Source organism: Ambystoma mexicanum, chromosome 7p, assembly GCF_040938575.1.
Source record: "Ambystoma mexicanum isolate Mex_15411 chromosome 7p, UKY_AmexF1_1, whole genome shotgun sequence".
Lineage (NCBI taxonomy): Eukaryota > Metazoa > Chordata > Amphibia > Caudata > Ambystomatidae > Ambystoma > Ambystoma mexicanum.
Window position 1 is genome coordinate 930,789,730 of NC_090939.1, and position 22,912 is coordinate 930,812,641.

The 22,912-nt window shown below is 44.5% G+C and overlaps 1 protein-coding gene across 3 annotated transcripts in view; it reads left to right on the plus strand.

Moving 5' to 3' along the window:
- Positions 1-22,912, plus strand: part of TBC1D23 (TBC1 domain family member 23) — a 1,631,981-nt gene that overhangs the window by 415,522 nt on the left and 1,193,547 nt on the right. For all 3 annotated transcript variants that reach the window (XM_069637239.1, XM_069637242.1, XM_069637241.1), the window contains exons 6-7: positions 12,831-12,955; positions 13,069-13,115. In XM_069637239.1, coding sequence (XP_069493340.1) covers positions 12,831-12,955; positions 13,069-13,115 — 172 coding nt within the window. The remainder of the gene's footprint in view (positions 1-12,830; positions 12,956-13,068; positions 13,116-22,912) is intronic.

Consider the following 22,912-nt stretch of genomic DNA (forward strand, 5'->3'; position numbering starts at 1 on the left):
CGAAGAATGGATCGCACAAGAACTGAAGGGAGGTCGGTCTTTATGCGACCCCGGGACACTCGAGCCAAAACCCACGAACCAACCGAGCCCATGCAGATTGGGAAATTACGGTCTCCTATCCCCAAGGCAGAGAGGGAAAAAAGGAGACAACAACTCTGTCTATACTGCGGAAGGGCAGGACATTTTCTCCGGGAATGTCCGATAAAACCACCCAAGGGGATGGTAGGTTCAACAGACAACAGCAATGAGGAGAAAGAACAAAATCCGGAAAACTCAAACGCCCGACAAGTGTAGGGGTCCACTTGTCGAGCAAAAAGAAGGAATCTGTACAGACCTCACATCTGGTCATCCCGATACTCTTGATCAACCACCAACAACCGTTAAAGGTACATGCCTTGCAGGCATATATTGATAGTGGAGTGATTGGAAACTATATTGATCAAGATCTAGCTGCACGAATAGGCCTTCCCCCTCCAGCAAAAGCTACAATCGGAAAACGTCACAGCCGTTGATTGTTCTCAATGATCTCCTGCCCCAGTGACGCAACATACCGCTAAAGTTATGCTGATGTGTCAAGATGGCCATCGAGAAGACCTCTCTTTCGATCATATCGGAGCGCCCCAGTTTCAGATGATCTTAGGGATGCCGTGACTGGAAACCCATAACCCCAGGATCGACTGGCGAACACGAGTGCTGACTTTTCCTCAAGAATGTGCCAACAGCTACTACCACAAAGGCGGGTAGAGCCTGGAACTCAAGACTAAGTCTATCCTAGGGCTCTCTGGTTCCTTACCCCCTGAGTATCAGGACTACCTGGATGTGTTCCAAAAAGTAACAAGCAAACACCCTGGCTTCACATAGATCTTACGACTGCCAGATCGACTTGGTGTCCAGAGAACAAATCCCCTGCAGTCGAATTTACGCTCTAACTGAGCAAAAAAACCAGCATCTGAAGTCTTACCTGGATCAGTACCTAGATAACAGATTCATCCGCCCATCGAAGTCCCCTGCCTCCTCGGCTTTCTTTTTCGTACATAAGAAGGCGGGCGACCTCAGAACTTGTATAGATTATAGAGCACCGAACCAAATCACAGTAAACCACAGATATACTCTACCACTCATCCGGAGCTAATAGATCATATAAAGAATGCCCAAATCTACACAAAACCAGACCTACGAGGAGCCTACCACCTTGTGAGAGTCAAAAAGGGAGACGAGTGGAAGACGGCATTTTGGACAAAATACGGACTCTACGAATATCGGGTCATGCCCGTTGGGTTATGTAATGCACCAGCAGCATTTCAATTCTTCATGAACGATGTGCTATACGAATTGTTGGACGTTTGCGTACTCGTTTACATCGACGACATTCTCATCTACTCAATGTCCAAGAAGGATCATGTTGACCATGTAAGGACAGTTCTGGAGAAGCTTCGTCAGCACCGGCTGTTTGCCAAATTGGAAAAATGCTTCTTCCATGTCACGGAAGTTGAATTTTTAGGCTTCATGCTTACCCCACGAGGAGTGCACATGGACACATGCAAGGTGGATGCTATCCTTCAGTGGCCATCCCCAACAAACACAAAAGGAGTACAAAGCATGTTCGGATTTGCCAACTTTTATCGAAGGTTTTTCCCAAAGTTTTCACAAATAGTTCACCCAATCACCTCCCTACTGAGAAAAAATAAGAAAATCATCTGGTCCCCCCCAAAGCAGAAAAGGCCTTCCAGGAGTTAAAACTCGCCTTCACCACAGCACCCGTCCTTCGCCATCCTCGACCCGACCTGCCTTATGTAGTCGAAACAGATGCCTCCAGTGTGGCCATGGGAGCAGTTTTATCCCAAAAAAACCCGGACAGAGGGCAATTGCATCCCATAGCATTTTGGTCCGACAAGTTTTCTGCTCTGAAGTTAAACCAACAATTACGGACATGGAACTACTAGTGATCAAAGGAGCCTTTAAAACCTGGAGCCATTACCTTCTATGGGCAAGACACAAGGTTACTGTCATCACAGATCACCGTAATCTGCAATATTTGAAAACTGCCAAGGCCCAATCTGCGCGCCAGCTTCGCTGGGCACTTTTTATGGCTGAATACGATTTCGTCATTTTTTACAGACCTGGGATATGTAATGGGAAAGCAGACTCCCTATCACGCATGGGTGAGGACAAAGGCGCTTTTGCAATGTCTCAACCAGTAGCAATTATCTCCGAAGAACAAATTCAAAACCAGATCGCTGCAACCGCCTGTTGGGAGGACTTAAAAACCAATCCCCAATCTCGTATGAACCGAGCTGCTCAACAGGAGTGGTTGATTAAGGGAAATCGGTACTCCATCAAGGATGACCTACCCTATTTTCAAAGGAGGCTATATGTTCAAGACAAAAAGATGCAAGACCAAATAATAGCAAATTACCACAAATCTTTAGTGGAAGGACATCCTGGGATTGACAAGACTCAGGCCAAAATCCAAAAGTACTATTGGTGGCCGACCTGGAGAAAAGACTGTGTCCAATTTGTTGCGACTTGTGGTGTCTGCGCGCAACATAAATCCCAGAAGTTAAGCCCAGCAGGGTTACTACATCCGTTGGCTGTACCACCAACACCATGGCATACTCTGTCTATGGACTTTATTGCCGATCTTCCACGCTGCGATGGGTTTAATACAATCCTCGTCATTGTATACTTATTCTCTAAAATGGTGCATTTCATTCCATTGAAGGGCTTTCCCACTGCTGCCACTCTTGCCACTGTATTCTTGGAGCAAATTGTCAGGTTGCATGGTTTCCCATCAGTACCGATTTCTGATCGCGGAACTCAGTTTGTCTCAGCCCTTTGGAAGAGATGCTGTAAAATAGCCCAAATTGACCTTCGGTTATCTACGAGTCACCATCCCCAGACCGATGGTCAAACGGAACCGACCAACCAGACCCTGGAGCAATACCTAAGATGTATGCTGCAACAAACGGAGGAATCCTGGAAAAGTATCCTCTGGTTAACTGAATTTGCCTACAATAATTCTATACAATGCACGGTCGACATCCCAGGAAGTCCTCCTTCGATCCATTTGATGAACTGGAAATGCCGGCAATTACCACGTTGCATAAGACCATTACTCAAACCCTTAAAGAGGCAACAGAAAACCTGACCCGAGCCAAGCAGCAACAGAAGAAGTTTGCAGACCGACATCGAAGAGAGGCCCCGCATTACCAAGTCGGAGATAAGGTATGGTTGGCGTCCAAGAACATACCACTGAAAGGACCCCGAGCCTTCGTCCCACGTATCTGGGACCTTATCCCATCAAAGCCATCATTAACCCTGCGGCCATGAAATTGGATCTACCAGTCAATATGCGAATCCATCCGGTATTCCATGTTTCTCTTCTTAAACCGATGAAACCCAATACTCGAATTAAAGCACACCTGAACCTGATATCATAGGAGGAGAACCAGAATATGAAGTCAAGACCATCCTGGATTCCAAGATCTAAATTGTATTACCTGATCGACTGGAAAGGTTATGGACCTCAAGACCGTACTTGGGAATCTGTTGAATTCATCCATGCCCCACGGCTAATAAGACCATTCCACTGCAACAACCCCTCCAAGCCAGGACCATGGGGAAGAGTGCCCGTGAGCGGGGCCTTGAGGGGGGAGTGCTGTCATGGCCACTGGACAAGAACCCCTAATCCCATCATCTTAAGGGTCCAAGTGGACCCAGTCCTAGCGCCTTTGGCGCCAGGCTCATGAAAAAGCATGCTCTGCACACTTTATTTCTGATGCACCAGCTATTCCCTTTCTGACAGCTTCCTCAGGCCAGGCGTGGCAATAAGGAAGCATTGGGCTGCATGTGCAGCATCCTCCAGGAGTGGCAAGGTGGGGCCACAAGGGGGAGCCAAGGGTGCATGGCTGGGCCAGGCTATTTAAGCCTGCCCCGCCCGCATGCCAGCGCTTTGCGTTAGTCTGCTCATGCAGCGTAACGCTCACCGTCGCTGAAGCGCTCTTACCTGATTCCAGCAAAACCATCGCTGAAGCGCTGCTTACCGGAATACAGCAACCTCATCTCCTTCTGCTCATTTTACCTGAATCCGGGAGTCATCATTGGCAAGCCACATCCTCACCTGTTCCAGACATCTAGCTACGCGGAAACTCAACACCATCAGCAGCCTCACGGTTCCATCCATCCGGCAACCGCTACATCTCGCCAGACGCCGGCAGGTCATTCCTGCAGGAGCAAAGAACAAACCAGGTTAGAGGCACAGAAAGACTTAATGCTAAGGTCGCGCGCCGCTTAATCTTCACGCTTGACCTGAGAACCCAACGTACCTTCTACTGGGGATCTTGCAAACCCTCTGGCACCCACTCGGAGTCGCTCCTGTCACTGCGACTCCGCTGGGCCCTTCATCGTCCTACAGAGGAGAAGAAAGACATTACAAGAGTTACAGACAATAATCATTGTTGAGAAACACTTACCTTCAGGGTGGATCAGCCACAGCTGGTCTGGGCTACCACGCACACGGACCAGTGAAGCAACTAGGTCCACTAAAAGCACCCCAGCAGATGAGACGCAGGACGGAGATCTCATCCTCACAAATCTACAGGTGAGATCATTGGGAAAACGCATGCTCATCTCAATCTGGGAAGAAGGGTTCAAGGGAAATCATAATCCAACTCCAGCATTCTCACTGCCGTTTGTATCCTCTCAGAGGCAGTATCTGCAACCAGTGTCTACACTACCGGAGCAAGGGAGGAGGCCAAATACAGGGAGGGCGACAACTGTGCCCCAACGCCCCCGCAGAGACCAGGTGAGCATAACAACCGCCCAGAGGAGGGGGGTAACCTGGCATAGTGCTGCTGGACACCCAGAGCTGCGTAAGTTCCAAACTGCCTAAGAACATTTGAAAGGACATCCTTGCAGTCGCCACTGACCATTTTTTCCTGCCGGAGAGAGCCCAGAGTAATGGAGTGCTGTGGAAGGTCCGCTGGTGGGTTTCCCGCCACCAGAAGCTAACGAAGTCGTCCCGAGGGTCCAGACTTGGTTAGGGTCCGAGGTCCACTCCATTGGTCGAGTCCAGGTTGCCAGAAGGCGTCCAGAGCTCTGTGTTGCGGCTGCAGCACCAAATGAACCGAAGGTCGAGCAACCGTGATATTCCGAAACCCGACGGTAAAAGTGACCTATGCATCTATCGCCGCCAGAAGTCATTGAAGGATACTAGGGGTCTTATCTTCATCCACCAATCCTTTAAGGAGACCACAGCAAGTTTCTTCTTTACAGGACTTCTACAGTCTGAGATATCGTCGACCAAAGTAGAGCACTGCGAAGAGCCAAACTGCTACCATTCTGAAAGACTTTGGTTTCTTTTTATTCTTGGACTCATCATCCCAGTGTCTCTTTCTGCCAAAGGGTGTCCATCCTCGGAGGGAGTTTTTAATTAAAGCCAAGAAACTCTGCCACTTCGCCTGCCAAGGCACCAAAGGTACTGTGACGAGGAAGAGCGTCTTCAAGTCTCAGCAGATGGCTGAAATACTGAAGCTCCTTGAAAAACCCAAAGCTTCAAAGTCCCTTTTTATACCGACCAACCTAGACTGTACTCGGACACAAGCTGCTTTCACTGATAAAATCACCAGCACAAGGAACAGGATAACATTAGCTCAGGGCCACTCCACCCTACCTAGAGCTTCTGCCGCCATGATAGATGGTGGCACTACACATTCTAGTTTTTCCTTCGCACAGATTTCCCTTCAGGACATGACAATGATGCTTTCCTCTATGCATGCAACATGCTGTCACTATAACCTACTGCCCCTTAAACTTATACTGGAGCATAAAGACCTATTTGCCCCCTTTTTTTACACATTTTGCAAATGCCTTGTTTAGAGACAGTCAAGTTCCTACTGAAATTATGAAAGTTACCATAACCCCCATTTCCCAAAAAATAGAAACTTGACCCTATGGACCCTAGTAACTTGAGACCGACTACCAGCTGTCAATTCCTTTTCAAAATACTGGACAAGTTTGCAACCTCACAGCTGCAAGCCTTCACCGAATCGAACAACCTCCACAGGCGACAGTCAGGCTTCCGCCCTTGCTTCAGTACAGAGACTACTCTCGTGGACCTCCAATCCCACCTCTTAAAAATTGTGGACAAAAGGGAAAGCCGGGATGTTGATCCTTTTGGAACCGTCCGGGCTTTCAACCTTGCCGACCACAAGCATCTCTTACTGTGTCTAAAGGATCAAGGCCATTTTTCTAAATATGTGGTGGACTGGGTTCAGTCCTTTCTTGCTAACCGAGGATCAAAAATTCTATGTGGATCAGCCTCCTCTTCAGCCTCACTTATCAATTGCGGTGTCCCACAAGGCGCTTCCATCTCGCCCTTATTATTCAATCTTTACTTAAGGTCTTTCTGCTAACTTTTGGCAGATCTGTGTGTATTTTTTGCAAATTGTGCTGACGGCACTCAGCTGGTCATCGAGCTTAGTGGGGATGTGCTCAGGATTCCATCTGCCTGAAGAATATTTACGGCCTCCCCGAGGGCTGGATGTCTGATAATTGGCTGTGTCTAAATGGCAGAAAGACAGAGCTCCTAATTTTCAGTTCACCCCAGGCTTGAGCTAAACTTTGCCCTTCCTATAACAACTTCTACATACAAGATAACTAAATTGAGACCCACAAAAACTTTAGGGGTACAAATAGAGGCCTCTCTCAATTCAGATGCCCAAGTAAATTACCTCCGCCTAAATTGTAATTACCACCTAAGGCTTCTCTGGTGTATTCGCCCCTACCTCAGCGAAAATAATTCTGTGACAATAGCTCGGGACCCTATCTTGACCAGATTAGACTACTGTAATGCCCTGTTATTCAGGCCTGTCAAATCATCCAGAACGACGCTGTTCACGTTGTCAAGAATGTTCCTAGAAGAGCCCACATTTGGAGAACTCCATTGGCTACCAGTGCAAGAATACATTTTTTTCAGTTTGGGCACCTTGGTGCACCACTGCAATTACAGCCTGTCACCAGAATACCTCAAAGCCTTGGTACCGCCGTACCAACCAAAAGGAAATCTACGATCCTCTGCCCTAGCCCATACTCAGGGACCTAAATACACACGATCCAGGGGTCTTGGTAGATCTTTTCCAGTCGTAGCGACCTCCTTTTGGAACGCTTTACCACACACTATCAGACTCATGTCAAACATGAAGCTTTTCAAGAAAACCCTGAAAACTCACTTATTCAAGTGAACTCCTTGATAATTGATACTTTAAATCTAATAAGTCACTGTCGCATTCTGTTGTCCATTTGTGTTTTTGTTGCACCCCGATGCCTGCGGGCTGTCGGCGCATTATAAACTTAATAAAAAATAGGAGTCATCCAGGGGTTCCCGATTCGTCTTAAATCCTGTTCTCCTGTGGCCTCTCAGGTACTTTGGGCCGGTAGAACCTTTTAAAAGCAAGCACAAACATTATTGAACAATATTGGACTGGGCTGTAAAAGACAACATAAGTTGCTCCTGAACCTTTCTATTACAGATTGCCCAAGTGGGGGGGGGTCCTCACTCAGAATTACTTGTCTAATCTAAAGATAACATTCTGCCACTGTTCATAACTAACCTGCCTCTCTTTCCTATTCTATGCTGGTTACACCTTATTTAAGAATTCACCTGTCATTTAAAACTGTCTGTAGTTAGTGCAGTTCTTACTGAATTTAAGTAGTGTGTGGTACCACATAGTGTATATATTTACCATTCTCTGAATAAGTCGTTCCATGTACTACGTGTTATTATTTATTTATATGTGTATACTGTTGCTAGAGGTAGCAACCCTTATTTTATATAAAGAAGCTGTGTTATCACCTAACAGTGTGTGGATATTCCTTTGTGGGGGCTCTGGGGAAACACTGTACTTAAGAACCTGCCTGCATCACCTCCTGAAAGCTTAAGCCTGGCTGCTCGCCACGTTTACCAAATTGAGAGCTTTGCTGGGGTTGTTCTGTGCCTTTATCATACCATATAGGGGGCAGAAGTACAAATATCCCCATCAAGTCTTTACAGCGTTCCTGTCTGGTGTGTCTCTGCTGGATATCTGCAGGGCTGCTATCTGCGGAGGGAGGAGTCCAGAGTCGGCCAAGCAGTGCTACGCAGTCTGTTTGCTTGAGGTGAGTCTGTTCCAGAGGTAAGAGTTAATTGCTTTTGTTGAGTTTTGCCACCTCCTGTGGTTGTGTAATGTCGTACTGCTATGTATTCGTTATTCATGTGAATTCATGCCAGACCCATGCTGGAGAACGTTTAAGCTACTTACTTGTAACTATTGCTCTCCAGCATGGGTCTGACATGGATTAACAGCAAACCCTCCCTCTGGCCCCTCGCGGCTCTTCTTGGTAAGACTGCCACTTACGTGCTTACCAAATCTGAAGATGGCTGTCAGAGGTGGGGCCTAGGGAGAGGACTGACATTGGATGGGCGGGTAACATGACCCAGAGGACAGTGATTTGTTTAGAGGAGAAATGTAGTTTTTAAGTGAAAGTGAAACTGCTTTTTCTTTTACTGTGGATTCCCAGCCTGACGGAATATTCATGAGCATGTGAATCCATGCAAGACCCATGCTGGAGAACAATAGTTACAAGTAAGTAACTTAAACCTTCTCCTGTTGCCCCAAAAATTACTGCATTTTCTCCAGACTTCTGTTAGTGTCACACAAAATCAAGAGTCACATGTTTGTTTCTCAGTCTCCCAAGCTTCTTTCCTTCACAGGGATTTCTATCCACTAAACTCACCAAAGGGCACCTATTCACCCACTTCCAATCACCACTAAATGCTCAAGCAAAAGCTACCCTAAGTCCTTGGTCCCTCTACTTATGCTTCTTCCTGCTCAACTAATCTATTTCGACTCAATTTTATTCCCCTTTCCCTAAACGCATTAAGTCTGCTTCCATCAACAACCAACTGACTCTCTGAAAGCTGCCCAAGACTGAAAATGAGCCCCAACCAAGTACCCCACTTTAGGTCATGCAGTTGAACTTTTGTCGAAAGCCTTAAGTTTATCTGAGGTTTGACCTACTTGAATAACCTGAACTTAGAGAAGTTTGTGGTTCTAGTAGTTTTGTTCTTCCAGGCTTACCCACGTGCACTCGTTTTTTTGTAGTGTAACTATGCCAAGTGAATTTCACAAAAATGCAATGCATAGATTTAGTACAGAAAGGTGTATTTAGGATAATACACAATGCCAGAAAACTCAAAAGGGGTTACAATGGCACAACAAAGTATTCTTGCTTCAAAAGTGTCTTCCCAAACATCTCTCTTGGCTCAGGGTTTTTCCCTTCTCTCTATAGTATCACTTAGTCTAGTGTTTATTGGGTATCAGGTAATATTATCCCCATTTATATGGTCGCCGTAAATAATATCGCCGGGAAAAGGTTGCAGCGATATTATATGGGTGACCATATATATGGGGACAGGGGCGAGAAAAAAAAAAGTTTGGGGGTTGCAGGGGTGTCCAAAAACGGCCATTTTTCAGCGATATTTTTGAATGGCGAGATTTTTGTGGCGACATTATTACATTGAACCGTTTGTTTTCCAGAGAAGCGAAATCCTTGTCACTGATTGTCCAAGTAGTCCACAGGTTCTGTAGTACCACTAAGGGGTTGCAGATATTCTTGATGGAACTTCAAGCACTGTTGCAGCGATTTCCCACTGTCTCCCAGAGGGAAGGTAGGCAGGAAGAAGTCGCTAGGTGCCTGGGCGACTTTTGGCTGGCCTCCCTGTCGTAGGTTCCTAGACATAACCACCACCCAACCCATTTATTTCCTTTCCTCCTTGTCAACTCCATGCTCACTCATCCTTTTGGACCTGTAGAAGACCTCACCACTAGCCTTCGAGTTGTTGCACTACGTTCTCCTTCTCCTCCCACTTCACCCAAACAATTGATAGGGTTGTCTTTTCTCTCTCTCTCTCTGGTTATCACTGTCCCCACACCTCCAAGAATCTTTCCAAGCATTCTTCCTTGTTTTCGTCATTCACTCTTCCGAAAACTTTTCTTCTCTCATTTCCACTTCTTAGCCTTCTTCTCTTCAGGTACTTTACCTCCTTTGCCTCTTCCAAACTCTTTTACACCGCCTGTCCCTCACCACCTCATGCACCTTCCCCTCTTCACTGCTTTCTGATCTGCTCCTCCAAACACCCACCTGACATGTTCTTGCTCCTGATTTATATGTATCCGGTTATCCCCTCTCCATTTGGCTGAGTGTAACCACTCTCTTCTCTGTGGGGATTGTCGCATGGGTGGGCAAGGGTGTCCATGTTTGTGAAATGAACTCCCCCCACTTTTTGGTGTCTGAATTTCAAAATACACATGTTCTTTGCACATGTTGGAAGCTTGGAGCTAAGCTATCAGACCTTCACTGTGCTCGTTGTTTCATCCACCGCCTGGTACATATACAGTTAGAATCTCTTGGGCTGTTATTTCTATGTTGGGATTTCTAAATATGTTTACAATGCTGCCGGTTCATGTGGACAGGGACCATGAGATTGGACTATTTTTTGGGGGTCCCTATTAAAGGGGCTGCTCGGATAACGTGACAATCTTCTGCTGCCGACACTGTGCTAGGGGGGGAGGAGGGTACCAGGTGATCCTCCCTATTCAGCCCCTGTGCCCTATATCGCTTGGTAGGTGCAGAGCTTGCCCCCCCCCACACCCCTCATGTCGACCCTTTGTTGGCAGTTGGGGTTATTATTTGACAACAATCTGCATATATTTTAATTGATACTTTTATGAAATGTTACTTTATACTTGTAAAAATGTAATAGAATGATATTAAAAAAGTGGGAGCAATCTGTTGGCTTTGAAATGCATGCAAATGTTACCAGCTGGAGCTCACTCTGAGATTCTTTGAGCAGTTTTTAAAATGTTTGGGTACATTTTTTGAGAATATTTTTTTCAATTAGTCATTGCATATGAGCTGTGCCTCCATTTTATTTTGTTATAAACGGATATCAAATGCTTCAGAGCTGTTTATGGTTTCTTGATGAGTAAATTAACAGAAAAGAGTAAGGCTATTTGTTCATTGTGTAACGTGTGTATTGCTTTGACTGGTGAGGGAGAAAGGTGGTCTGAGTGAGAGTTCCAAAACAGGATGTGTTAAGGTTCAAGGCCCTTGCAGGATTTTCCCTTTCCACTATGGCCTTGCATGGCTTTAAAAACAAAGGGTAGAAATGGAATACCACTGAGCAATGTTTGGGGTAAGGGTTGATGAGTAAGCAAAGTACATGCACACTTGTATAATAAACAGTTACCTGTAGGTTGTGGACGAGTAGGCATGAATACAAGATTTTCACTTATTCACAACAGAAAAGAAAAAGTAATTGTGAATTATCTTTGAACTAAATTTTGTGTTTTGCTTGAATATAGACAAACCAATGTATGAGACTGCAAAATATAGTGGCGCAGAAGGTCAAATGTGATGTGGACACCTTTTCTATCTTTGCATCCTAGATGCAGGCTGCAGTTAATCATTTCTGGAGGACAGGATGCAGCAAGTAGCTCTGCCCCTTTTCAACCCTCAACATTCACATGCAATCGATCACCTACTGGTTTCCATTAAGCCCATTCTTCAAACTTATGAAACCACTGGCAGACCCAGAGGACTGGTATAGCCTCATGTTCTACTTGTATGCACATGATACCCAAGCAGTCTTCAGATCATGAGAACCCCTGGGTGCTGAGCAAATTTGGAGGCCATGCGTTGCTGAAAACGGCATAATTGTGTAACATGCAACCATACTAAAATGGACATGCTGCTCTGCCATGCAAGCTCTTAATTAGGCATCACCAGTTTTGATTGGTCACCTGATTCTTGGATTGCTGGCTTTGAGAGCCTTCCCTACACCAGTTACTGAATTACGAAATTTGGGAGTTCTGATGCATATATCTTTGTTTCTAAAATCAGACTTTATTGAAGTTATTAGTCTATTTTTTCCATTTTAGCAGTCTCCGTTGATTTATAGGTTTTCTTTTCACCCTCACAGGTAAAATCAAGTTTATGAAGGTGTTTATTTTATAGTAGCATAGCTTACTTTGGACCTTCTAAATATTCCCACTCTATTGCAAATAATCTCTAGCTGGCCTGCCAGAATTATTTTGCGACTCAGTTGCTAGTAGCACATTTCCCCTGTTTTGTGATTACTCCACTGGCAGCTGTTTAAAGAGCAAATTCAGTTCATAGCTCAGTTTAATGTGCAGGCATTTTCAAAAGGCAGGTTCCAATACTATGAGCAGTCTAGCAACCTCTGATCCGCAGACCAAGCCCTTCTTTCGCTCCTGAAGTTTAGTCTTCATAAATGGGGAGGCAGATCTTTGTCAATGTAGCATTTCTTAGGACTTTTTGTCCACCACGTATACATATAATAATTGATCACCTTCAGTTCTGAGTGTGAAGATTGTCATTTGTTTTTTTCTTTGTTAATCAGTGTTCACTTGTGCAGTCTTCTAGATTTTGGTATGTTTACTCTAGGTCCATGATACCTCTTGGAGGCTTTACAAAATGCATTCTATGCCATTATTTCTTATTACATTATAGCAGTATTGGAAAAATTGCAAATCATTTGAAAGGTCTGCTTAGCTGGTAAGCTTGGTGAATTCGTTCAAATGAGCTAGCAGTGGAATTGAATACATACTGTTAAAAAGCCATAAAACATTGGTATATTGGTCTTAGTTTACATGTTTCTGCTTTTCTCCGATACCAGAAACATCTCACGTTTGAATCATTTAAACCTTCGTTTGAAATCTCATACTATATTAACACAGGTTCTTAACCTATTACTCTTTGCCACGTTTCAGCTTGGAAGTCTCTTTGCGTGCTACTGCTCAACCAACGTCACTCAGACAATATGGGACAGCTACCTACAGCAAGCAGATCCATTCTTCATATACTTCCTAATGCTCATTATACTAGTCAACACTAAGTGAGTACACCAATCGCATGGAGTAAATTGGCTGAAATCCTTCCTCCTTTTGAACGTCATTCAAAACATTAATGTAATCGGGCAACTCATGTATTTCTATTTTCTACCTTCAGAGATGTTCTTCTGGAGCAAGAATCTGACTGTAAAGAAGACCTTATAAGTAAGTAGTAATCCAGATAATATTCTAACATTTGAATTCATGTGCTATAAGATTAAATGGTGTGACAAGAGTTCCACCCTTGGGTCTTGCTGAGATGCACATTTATATTTAAGTTTTGTGCCAGGTAAATAAGAGTACCAAAGAAATAAAATGTTTATCTTCAGAGACTGCAGTCATAGTACCTCTAACAAAATTGTTCTCCCTCATGCGAATGTGTCACAACTCTGCCATGTCACCATTAGAAGGCAGCATCTGTGAGGTTGTTTGGGATTAAAATGTATTACCAGACTCACTCTTGAAATGTCCTTTTGCCTGTATAAGCTTTTTTATTACCTTTTGAAAGGGTTAGATAAGATGTACTGTATGGCATGGAGTCCAGGCACCATAATGTGCTTGGTGTGGTGTAAATAATCTAAATTGTGTTCCAAATATGGCATCTCACAGATCCATATGGCCTGTTTTCTTTTCACTTTCTCAAGACTCTGAGACTGAGGAGGACTATCAAATGTGAAACTCCAAGTGCGACCATTCAGCCTGTTTGAACCCACATCATTTCCTTTTGGAGAACTCCCTTGGTTTTAAATATTTTGTTTCCAGATGCCTGTTGCAACTCTCATTCTTCAATGATCTTACTTCCAGTGTCCACCGTCGTGTAATTGTGCTCTCAAATTCTGCTGCTCTTGCTAAAAGAATCAATTTCCCATGGCTGTGCTCACTGTTTAGTGCTCCTTCCTGCCAGTCAATCTTGCTTGCTCCTTCCCTCCCATCAGTTTTGCATTCTCATGCCTGCCAGTCTCCAATGTTCCTGTATGTTCCCTATGCTTCTGCCGGCCAGCCTCGTTTTTGCAACACAGCCTCCCCTTGCCACTGTCCTCCCAACATTGCCAGTTGCTCTTGCCAGCCAGACCCCTCTTTGCTTTGTCCTGCATACCTTCCTCTTCTGCTGCTGTTTGTCCCTCAACCTCTGGCCCACTTCTCTGCCTTGAATAGGTAGTTTCTGCAGCATTGCTGTTTTTATGGGATTTCCTAAGAAGGTTTTACGTTGTCGCAACTCATTTATATGAAACCTCTCCAAAGGTTAGCAGATGGGTTAGTCAAAAGAGACTCATTGCCACTTACATATTTAATCATAGTGAACCTGTTCATGGTTTGGGAAGCAGCCACTGTCCAATTCTTGCTCGACCCATGCAGGCTACTGTCTTGAGTATTGTTTCCTTGTTAATGTTGGGGACCAGAGACAGGTCCACTTCTGCTGCTCCTTCCCATAAGCAAACGACAAGGCACTATCACTGCAATGTGACGTGGTGAATACAGTCCCCCTCTTATTATGGGAAACTCTTAAACAATTGTCTATACCCCCCACTGGGGAGTCTAAAGCATTGCTTATTTATAATGTATTCCCTTTTCTGTTCACTCCTTTAGTTGTTTCTTGTTGGCCAATTATCTTTTTGTCGGCAGGATTCTGCCTTTTTTTTTTCAATGTTCTCCCCAGCTTTGTAATCTCTCTCTCATGCCTCTGGCAGAAATATGCACATAGTTGTTTTGCGATTGTCACATGTTCAGCAATCTACCCGCTTAAATGCTGGAGATGTTGCATCCAAGTCAATGACAAGCCCTATTTATTGTAGAGAAGGTTAATGCTCATGTTCTTGAGGCACCAACAGCAATTGCTGTCGCTACATTGGGTAAGACATTGATCTTGCGGTTAATAGCTTTTATTGGCTTGTTTGTAAGTGCACAGTTTCAGTTTGAAAGGTTCACTTTCCCTAATTTGTGAGCTTTTGATAAAGCCATCCTTGTGTTTACATTTTTCGTGTTGCAATAACGAGCAGTGCTTTATCTTTATAGCCAATGCCAAAACATTTGTTCCAAATCTAATATAAGATAATGTTCAACATTGCACTGCTCACTCACTCCAGTGAATATGGTAACAAAACACCAGCACCCAACACTGAAGGAACCTCTGTAGGAAGTGAAACACATGCAGATCAAGCTTTTTCACCACAATGTACCATAATTGTCCATGTAGTTGGCACAGTGATATGGCTTTTTCTATGCAGTCACTGACAAATAGGTGCTTTGGAACCTATGTGATACTACAATGAAAATTGCAACTTTTAATGTTCGTTAGTACTGACATCTAGCACCCTGTGTCCAGCACATCTAAAGAAAATATGCAGGAAGATGTATTTTTTTGTCACTTCTCAAGCGTCAATCTTTTATAAATGTGCACGCTTCGGATATTCGTAGTAATCCAGTTGTGACTCCATGGTTACAGGTTTACATTAATGGTTACAGAAAAACTACAGCACGGTGTGCGGGCTATTCCCCATCCTTTTGAGCCATTTGCTTCTTAACGAGTGAGATTGAGAAGCCAAGGCTTTGCCCCCTGGAGATGTCATGTCTGCCCCTGCCTCCGCTTATACCTCTGTGAACACCAAGATCAGGCTGCCTCCAGACTCGCGTTACAACAAGCAGCATTTGCCCATAGAACGGCAGCAAGACCGTTTTATTCCTGTTGGAGACTCGCCGGGAAGTTTCCATGGAGACGTGCTGCGCATCTGAGACGCTGCACTCCCCGTCCAGACGCTGCTGTCAAGGGCTGTCACGTGATGAACAACGTCATGTGTCCAGAATGTGTCTCGTGACCGTATTTAAACAATGTAATGGCGGGCATCCGGTGCTTCTGATTAGCATTTTCGTTTCCATGAAGCTCCGGCCACTTACCTGTGCTTTGCTACATTGTCTCTTTTGTTTTATTCCCAGCCGGAATCCAGTGTTCCTTCCTGGGCCTTCGGCAGCCGTTCTGTTTTTTGATTACCCGGCAATGCGACTTCAGCTTGTTTGAAGGAACTGCCATTTCTGTTTCTACGGCATTTGGTCTGCATTCTGATTACCCGGCAATTCGACTACGGCTTGTTTGAAGGAACCGTTTTCTGTTTCCACGGCATTACGTTTGTATTCTGATTATTCTGATTCCATTTCCTTGTCTTTAGCGCCTTTCCAAGGCGGCTACCAGCTGCAAGGATTCAGACAAGCTACAGCGTTTATCCTGTTATTATTCTGTCTCTGGACTCTGTCTTTCTAACGCAGCAATCAAGTTGTTTTTGTTTCCTTGTTACGAAGATCTACCATTGTGAACTTTGACTACTCCTTGTATTGGCTTCCAAACCGTGCACTGGACTTTGGACGCTCTCCAGGGGATACCTAAAGTGCACCAACCCGATTTCTAGTGCGACCCTCGTGCCGTACGGGTATAGCACCCTACTAACCCTTCCTTTCCCTGGTTTGTCTCTTCTTGTCTTTCCTTCTTGTCATCTGGGACTTCCTCGCTTTTCCATACGGTACAAGGACACATCAGGTGCTAGCATCTGAGGGGCATTAGGAAGGGGTGTCTTGATTGTGTCTGAATTCCATACTGAATCGTGATCTTGCCTTCATACGGGAAGACAAGAAATTAATCACCAGTCGACACAGAAGTCTGGATCCATCGTTCTCAGCCTGGTCATCTCCCATACATTGGTGGATGCGTCACCCTTTCCAGTGATTCACTCCTCTAGCTTTTGTTACTATCAGCCAGTGAGGTACATCATTTGGAAGGTCCTTTACTTCTTCTAAAGACTTCAAGGTAGAGAAGGGGGTGCCTCATTGTTAATCAGGACCTAACCGTGTTCCTGGTAAGTCATTGCCAATTATCATTGTACATTAGTGACCAGGTTTGTGACCGGACGACAGCCTCCGATCATAGACCAATGCAGTGAGTTTTGTTCCTAAATTCTTTTGATGTTTTGGAAACAATGGTGAACAGGAAACCATTGGCCACTTACTTTGTTTTGTGATTTGTATAATGACATAAGGAAATGCACCAGTTGCACTGTTTGTTATAATACAGGACTTACCAATACTCATTTGGCCTTAGTTTTAATTCTCTCCTGGATTCGGTTACTGTCGTTGTTTTGGCACCATTTTGGTCTCGGCTCTAACTATTGGGAAGAAATTTTTATAAAATCATTTGTACTGGTGTAGCCACTATGAAGATCTCTAGGCCTATTGTGGATCATTTACAATATGTCTAGTTGTATATTCAATTTCAAGGCTATGATAAAATGATCAATTGCTTGCTGAATTTTGAATTCTCAACAAGTTTGATCTATCGGATCAAATATATCCTAAATTGCAATGATTTTGTATTTTATTGAGAAGCATGGCAAAATGATCACAAACTACTATGTTTTGAATTGTTTATCTTGAAATGTTTTGTGTAAATCCGAAAAGCGAATATTGAAACATTTTATGTATTTCTTTATAGGATGATAATTTTCAAATGGTTTCTTTCGTTCCGAATGTTGCGTGTATCACAGAATCAACAGGTTTCCCAATCTCAGTCCAGCTTGATCCATAAAGAGGCTGAACGAGCATCACAGAGAAGAAACAGCCCTGGATTGAGTTGCCCTTTGGGGAGGTCCTTTGGAGACCTCCACATGTGAAGCAAATTGCCCCTGAGACCGCTGCAGGCGAGTGCAGTCTTGCTGGGAGAGTCACAAGAAGAGATGTCTTCCTGGAAAGTGGGGGCTAGAGACTCCCAGAAGCAGGTGGCAGCAGACATGGAAGAGCAGAGAACAGACTGGAATACTGCTTTATCCGACGCATTCTAGAGCATAAACCATCCATCTGTAGGAGAGGGGAAGCCCTAACCGTGCCAAATGTGGAAAAACCACCAGCTGCACCCAGTGCCAACAAACCGATGAGGAACAGCTGAGAGAAGCTGAATCAACGCAGAAACCCAAGCAAGAGCTGAGATCGCGGTGCCACGCCAGCCAAGGAGACCGCCCCTCTCGAGGAACGCTGATACAGCAAACAAGGTATGCAGTTGTACCAGAGACAGGGTGGAGGCAGCAGAGACTGTTTCTTAGCCAAAAATGGGCTGGGAGACAAAAACCAGAGGTCCCTAAACATGGTGAGAGATACAGTACGCTAGGGCGGTGTGGTATCAACAGAAGCCCAAAGCAGGCTGAGCGCTCACAGAGCCCTAGTCAGGGTGAAAGATGAAGTGCTGCAGGGCGGTGCGAGAATAAGAAGACCCCAAGGCGGAGCATGAGAAACAAGGTCCCAAGCAGGGATGGAGAAGACATTACCCAAGAGGGGAGAAGGTAAGAATACCCCAAGCTGAGGTGAGAGGATCAATACCCCAAGAGAGGAACAGATACACTTTGAACTGTAAAACCAAGCACAAGGCCTGAGAGCGGGACATTTGTGTGGGGGAATGGAACCAACCACCATCTGGAGAGGCAGAATCAAGTGACAGTTGGAACTATATCACTGGGCAAGGGCTCTGGGAGAAACCAGAGGGACACTTGGGTGGGGTCAGACACCAGCCACCCCTTTCAAATGAAGGGAGAAATAAAAAATAAGGCGACTAAGTTTCTGTTTGCGACAATGCATCTTAGCAGCCATCTTGTCTCTGTCGGCCATCTTGATTAAATGGGTGCCATTTAGATTTTGTCTAGTGTCTGTTGTAATGCTGACCTCCATTTTGAATAGAGGATCCAGTTAATGTCTCTGGTTTGGGGGAAGGGTGATATACGGTCTAGGTTTTTTGTGGTCACCTGTGCTTGGTTTAGTTACTAATTCAAGGGAAGTCCTTCCCGACAAGGACATATAAACGGAAATGTGTACCTATGATTGTTCATTTAGTCTTTACTGATCATAAACCTTTGTAAAGTAGGTTCTAAGGTTCTATCTATGTGCACTCCAATGCAATGAATTACTGACCAGCCCTCTTTTTTTCTGTAAACAAGCGCTGCTGCTTTTGACTACCTTGAGTCATTTGTGTTTGCTATACGGTTAAGCAAATCCTCCTAGGGCCAAAGTGCAATAAAAGGGAACTTCTTTTGAAGTACGGTCCTCTGTCTCATATTATGATTTTCTTTAACATTCTATTACACAAGTTTGAGAGAGAAATCCCTTAAAGAATCTTTTCTGTTTGAGTTTGTTAGAATGTTTGTATTAGCGGATAGCAATGGCTCTTGGGTTAGATTAGGTTTGAACGGAGGACTGAGTCCTGTTGTAGGACATCCTGGCTCAAAACCTTTGTCTTCTATTTAGATGGGGAAGTGAACCTCCTAAAAGCACGGTTAGGGCAGGCCTCATTTTGGTTTTATAAAATGCCAGCTTGCAACATGACCGCTTGTTCGTCTTCTGAGTCTGACCTACTACACAACCCAATCAACAAGCACTTTTTCCTTCACTCTGCCTATGTTGAAGGTCAGCAGATTTTGCACACAGTCGATGGCGTTGTTAGGGATATTTTTCTAAGGTCTTATATTGAGGGCCCAGATATATCAACCTATCTATGTTTACATGATGTTTATTCTGATTTATCCCGACTCTCCAACAGTTAGTGTGGCTTAACAGTCAAGGCATATCTTCAGACTGTGAAGAATAGTTTAAAGTTATAGTAAACACAACTTTCCACATCATATATCTGTACAAGTTTATTTGTTTATATAAAAGTTATGGAAAGTATTCACTACAAATTCTAATGGGTAATTAAGAATTACTTTTGAGAATTATAGAAACCGAAAGTGGGACCTCACATGGTCCTGTAGTTTTGAAATAAGTCCACAAACTGGACTGTTACTGAGACTTGCAGGCCCCTATAGTTATAATCACAGCCTCGAAACTCTAGTGTTAGTCTACTGCCCCATTTTAACCGTTGTCATTTTTAACTCTTCACATGAGAACCTATACGACAGAGGAGTGCATAGAATACTCTGAAAAGGATGAGGAGACCCCTAAGAAGAGATCCTGACCTTGAAGATGACTCGCTAGCTCCGTGATCTGCAGATTGCAGAGAGGTGCTTTGATGTCTGCGATATGAGAGGTTGCAGTGCCCACCATAACCTTGCGCTGCAACTTTTTTCTTATTATTTGTTTGTGTATGTGTGTGGGTAAATGTGTTTTAAAAAAAGTGAGGTTACTATTGATAAAAAGTTAAAATCTAAAAACGCCACTGTTAAGGTTTAACATATTGTTGCATATCGTAACAGAGTGCACTGCTGAGTGCAGTTGGTTGGCAGTGAATGAGCAGCGCCTTGTTGTGCTGGGAAGTGATTTGGAGGAAATCCCTTCCTGAAATAAAACTGTTAAGCACAGAGTGCACTGATGAGTGCTGTTGGTTGAAGTTTGTTAGTACCTGCTGGACTGAAAACCTGAAGGTAAAAGGTAGGATTTCTTCATCCTTTCAGTATCTGCATTCCCTCTAATTTGTCGCCACTGTTGCTTCCTGCGCTCCTTTTTTCTTTGTTCTGTCTTCAGTTAGAAAATATTCAATCTTCGCAGTAAACCGCCACTCCGGCATAGTCTCCCTTTGACCGGACCTCTAACTCTAACTGTACTTCCTGTTGATTATGGAACCGCGGCTATGGAAAATCCAATGACCAACATTGCTTAACCTATTGTAATCCAAGCCCTGCGGTGCCTGGTGTGTGTTCTAAAGGGGAAATCAATGATTCTTTCCCCCTGAAACCGACGTATGCTGCCACTTTAGCAAAAGCTCCCATGGTGCAGCGATTTTCATTTGGGGAGATGAAGTAACCAGGATATTCAATTACTCGCACTTGGGTGTAGTTGAAATTCCTGGGACTCAACACCTTTCTACTGGCAACAATAGTGGATATGAGCAATTACTACCATGTAATGAATTAGGGAATGGGGGTTTATCTATTTCGCTATTGATTTTTCATGGGCCCTCAAAACACCCCCAGGAGGGCTTGGTGGACCTGGAATGACTCCCTTTGTGAAATGCTGGATGCCTGAAAGAGTCTGTTAACTTGCGTCCCGCTTCATTTTCTGCTTTACATTTTGTTCTTAACGCCATCACAAACTGAGAGTCAACCGCGGTTGAACAAAAAGCACAATCTTCAATTTTGAATGAACTCTGCATCCACATTACAAAAGGAAGCTGCACGAACACCTGCAAAATATTGTGCGCTGGCAAAGAAGAGGCCTCCATGATCTCAGATGAGGAAGAGCCTTAGTGTCTTTAGAGGTCAACATGGCAGACTCTCCAAGTGGTCTGTGTGAAATGGAGTTTGACAGGGTGGCAGCTGTTGAAATTGAAACCTATAGTGCAATTGTAGAGGCGTACGCGCTCGAGGATTTTCGCAGAGGGATAAAGGGGGGGGATAAAAGAAGTAAAATACTGACTCAAAGAAAAAAATCAAGATGGTTTGGACTCTGTTCAAGAAGTGGAATTTGTATTAATGCCCATTAATGGGAAAGATAAGACTCCTACTGTTGTTTGACTCCGGTATAAATGACCCTAGGCAAGCAAAGTGTATTACTGATTACTTTAATAAGGTATCCAGCGGGCCCACAAAGCGGACACTAATTGTGGTTCCTATTAGGGCAGAAGAGGGGGACCTAAATTGTAACCTCTTGGTAAATATTCTGGATAAACTTCTGACTGTGAAGGTAGCAATTACTAATTCGGGCCAAGTGGACTGTCTCCAACTGTGGAAAAGCTTACAACGGGTTGTTATTGATGATGATGTGGCCCCTGTTTGTGGGAGTGCCCCTTAGAAGAACAATCTGGATACAAATCTACCAGGACCTGGGGAAAGGATCCTCCAGGGCTGGTTGACCCTGTGTAAGATCATGCAGTGTGCACTTTGTCTGCTTTGTGTAAGGGTGTAGAAGTAGACTCTGGACACATAGGGGATATGCTTGTTGGTATTGACTTTTATTGAACTGAAAGAAAGGAAGAACCCTACGTGTCCCTATGGCTCAGAGTGGTTTCACTGCTTCAACCAAAAATAAGGCGAATGTCCGTCCAAACTATAAAGTACACTGTCCTGTGTCCTAAACCTATTATCATTCCTTACACTTCAACAGAAAAACCTATAGCTAAACTAATCTCTGATTAGAACAGGATGACTCACTTCTTCAGGATGCTTTAGGCAGTTCAAAGTTCCAAGTTCCAAAACAATATTGGGAAGGCGTCTCACCTTCCCAAGCGTTCCTCAGGTTTTCTTTATCAATAGTCCCTATATCACAGTTCTGTCTTCTGCCAAAGGATATGAACTCCTTCCTCTGTCTTCTTGTGTTTTTTGCCTAAAGGGTCTTTCTTTCCCCCTTGGGCTTTCTGTGACTTGTTCCAAAGGTTCTTTGCCCCTGGTCTTCTCGTAACGTATAACGTATGCCAAACGTTCTCTTCCTCTGGACTTCTTCTCCTTTGTGCCAAAAGATTTCTTCCTCTGGACATCTCGTGCTTTATGCCAAAGGTTCTACTCTCCTGGACTTCTCGTCTCTTTCTGTGGGTCCCAGACCCCTTGTTCAACTCTGGAATGTCTGTTAACTAGGCCTGGTTCACTAACCTCCCAAGCCTCTTTTTCAGTCTCTCTGGGGCGCTCTTTCACCCCGTCCCCTCTCAATTGGTCTCTCTTGATGCTTGCGTCCTTGACCCCTCTTTCAGCTTTACAATCTTTTAATTAGGCCTGGTTCAATATCCCGCAAGGCCTCTCTTCCAGTCTCTCTGGGGCACTCCTTCGTGCCCCTAAGTTCTCAACTTGTGTCCCACTGGGACGAGGAAGATGGCTCTGCACTTCCTCCCAACCAAAGCCTCTGGGTTATCTTTGTGCCTTCCCAGTCCTTCTCTGTGTACATTTGTACTTGGTCTGTGAGGTTTCCGGTCCTCGGCAACACCGGACTGCTTCTGCGGCTTCTCCTGGGCTTTCGTGGTCTTCTTTCGGTGTTCAGCAGTTGTCCCATGCTGGTTTCTTTACACACATCGGTGA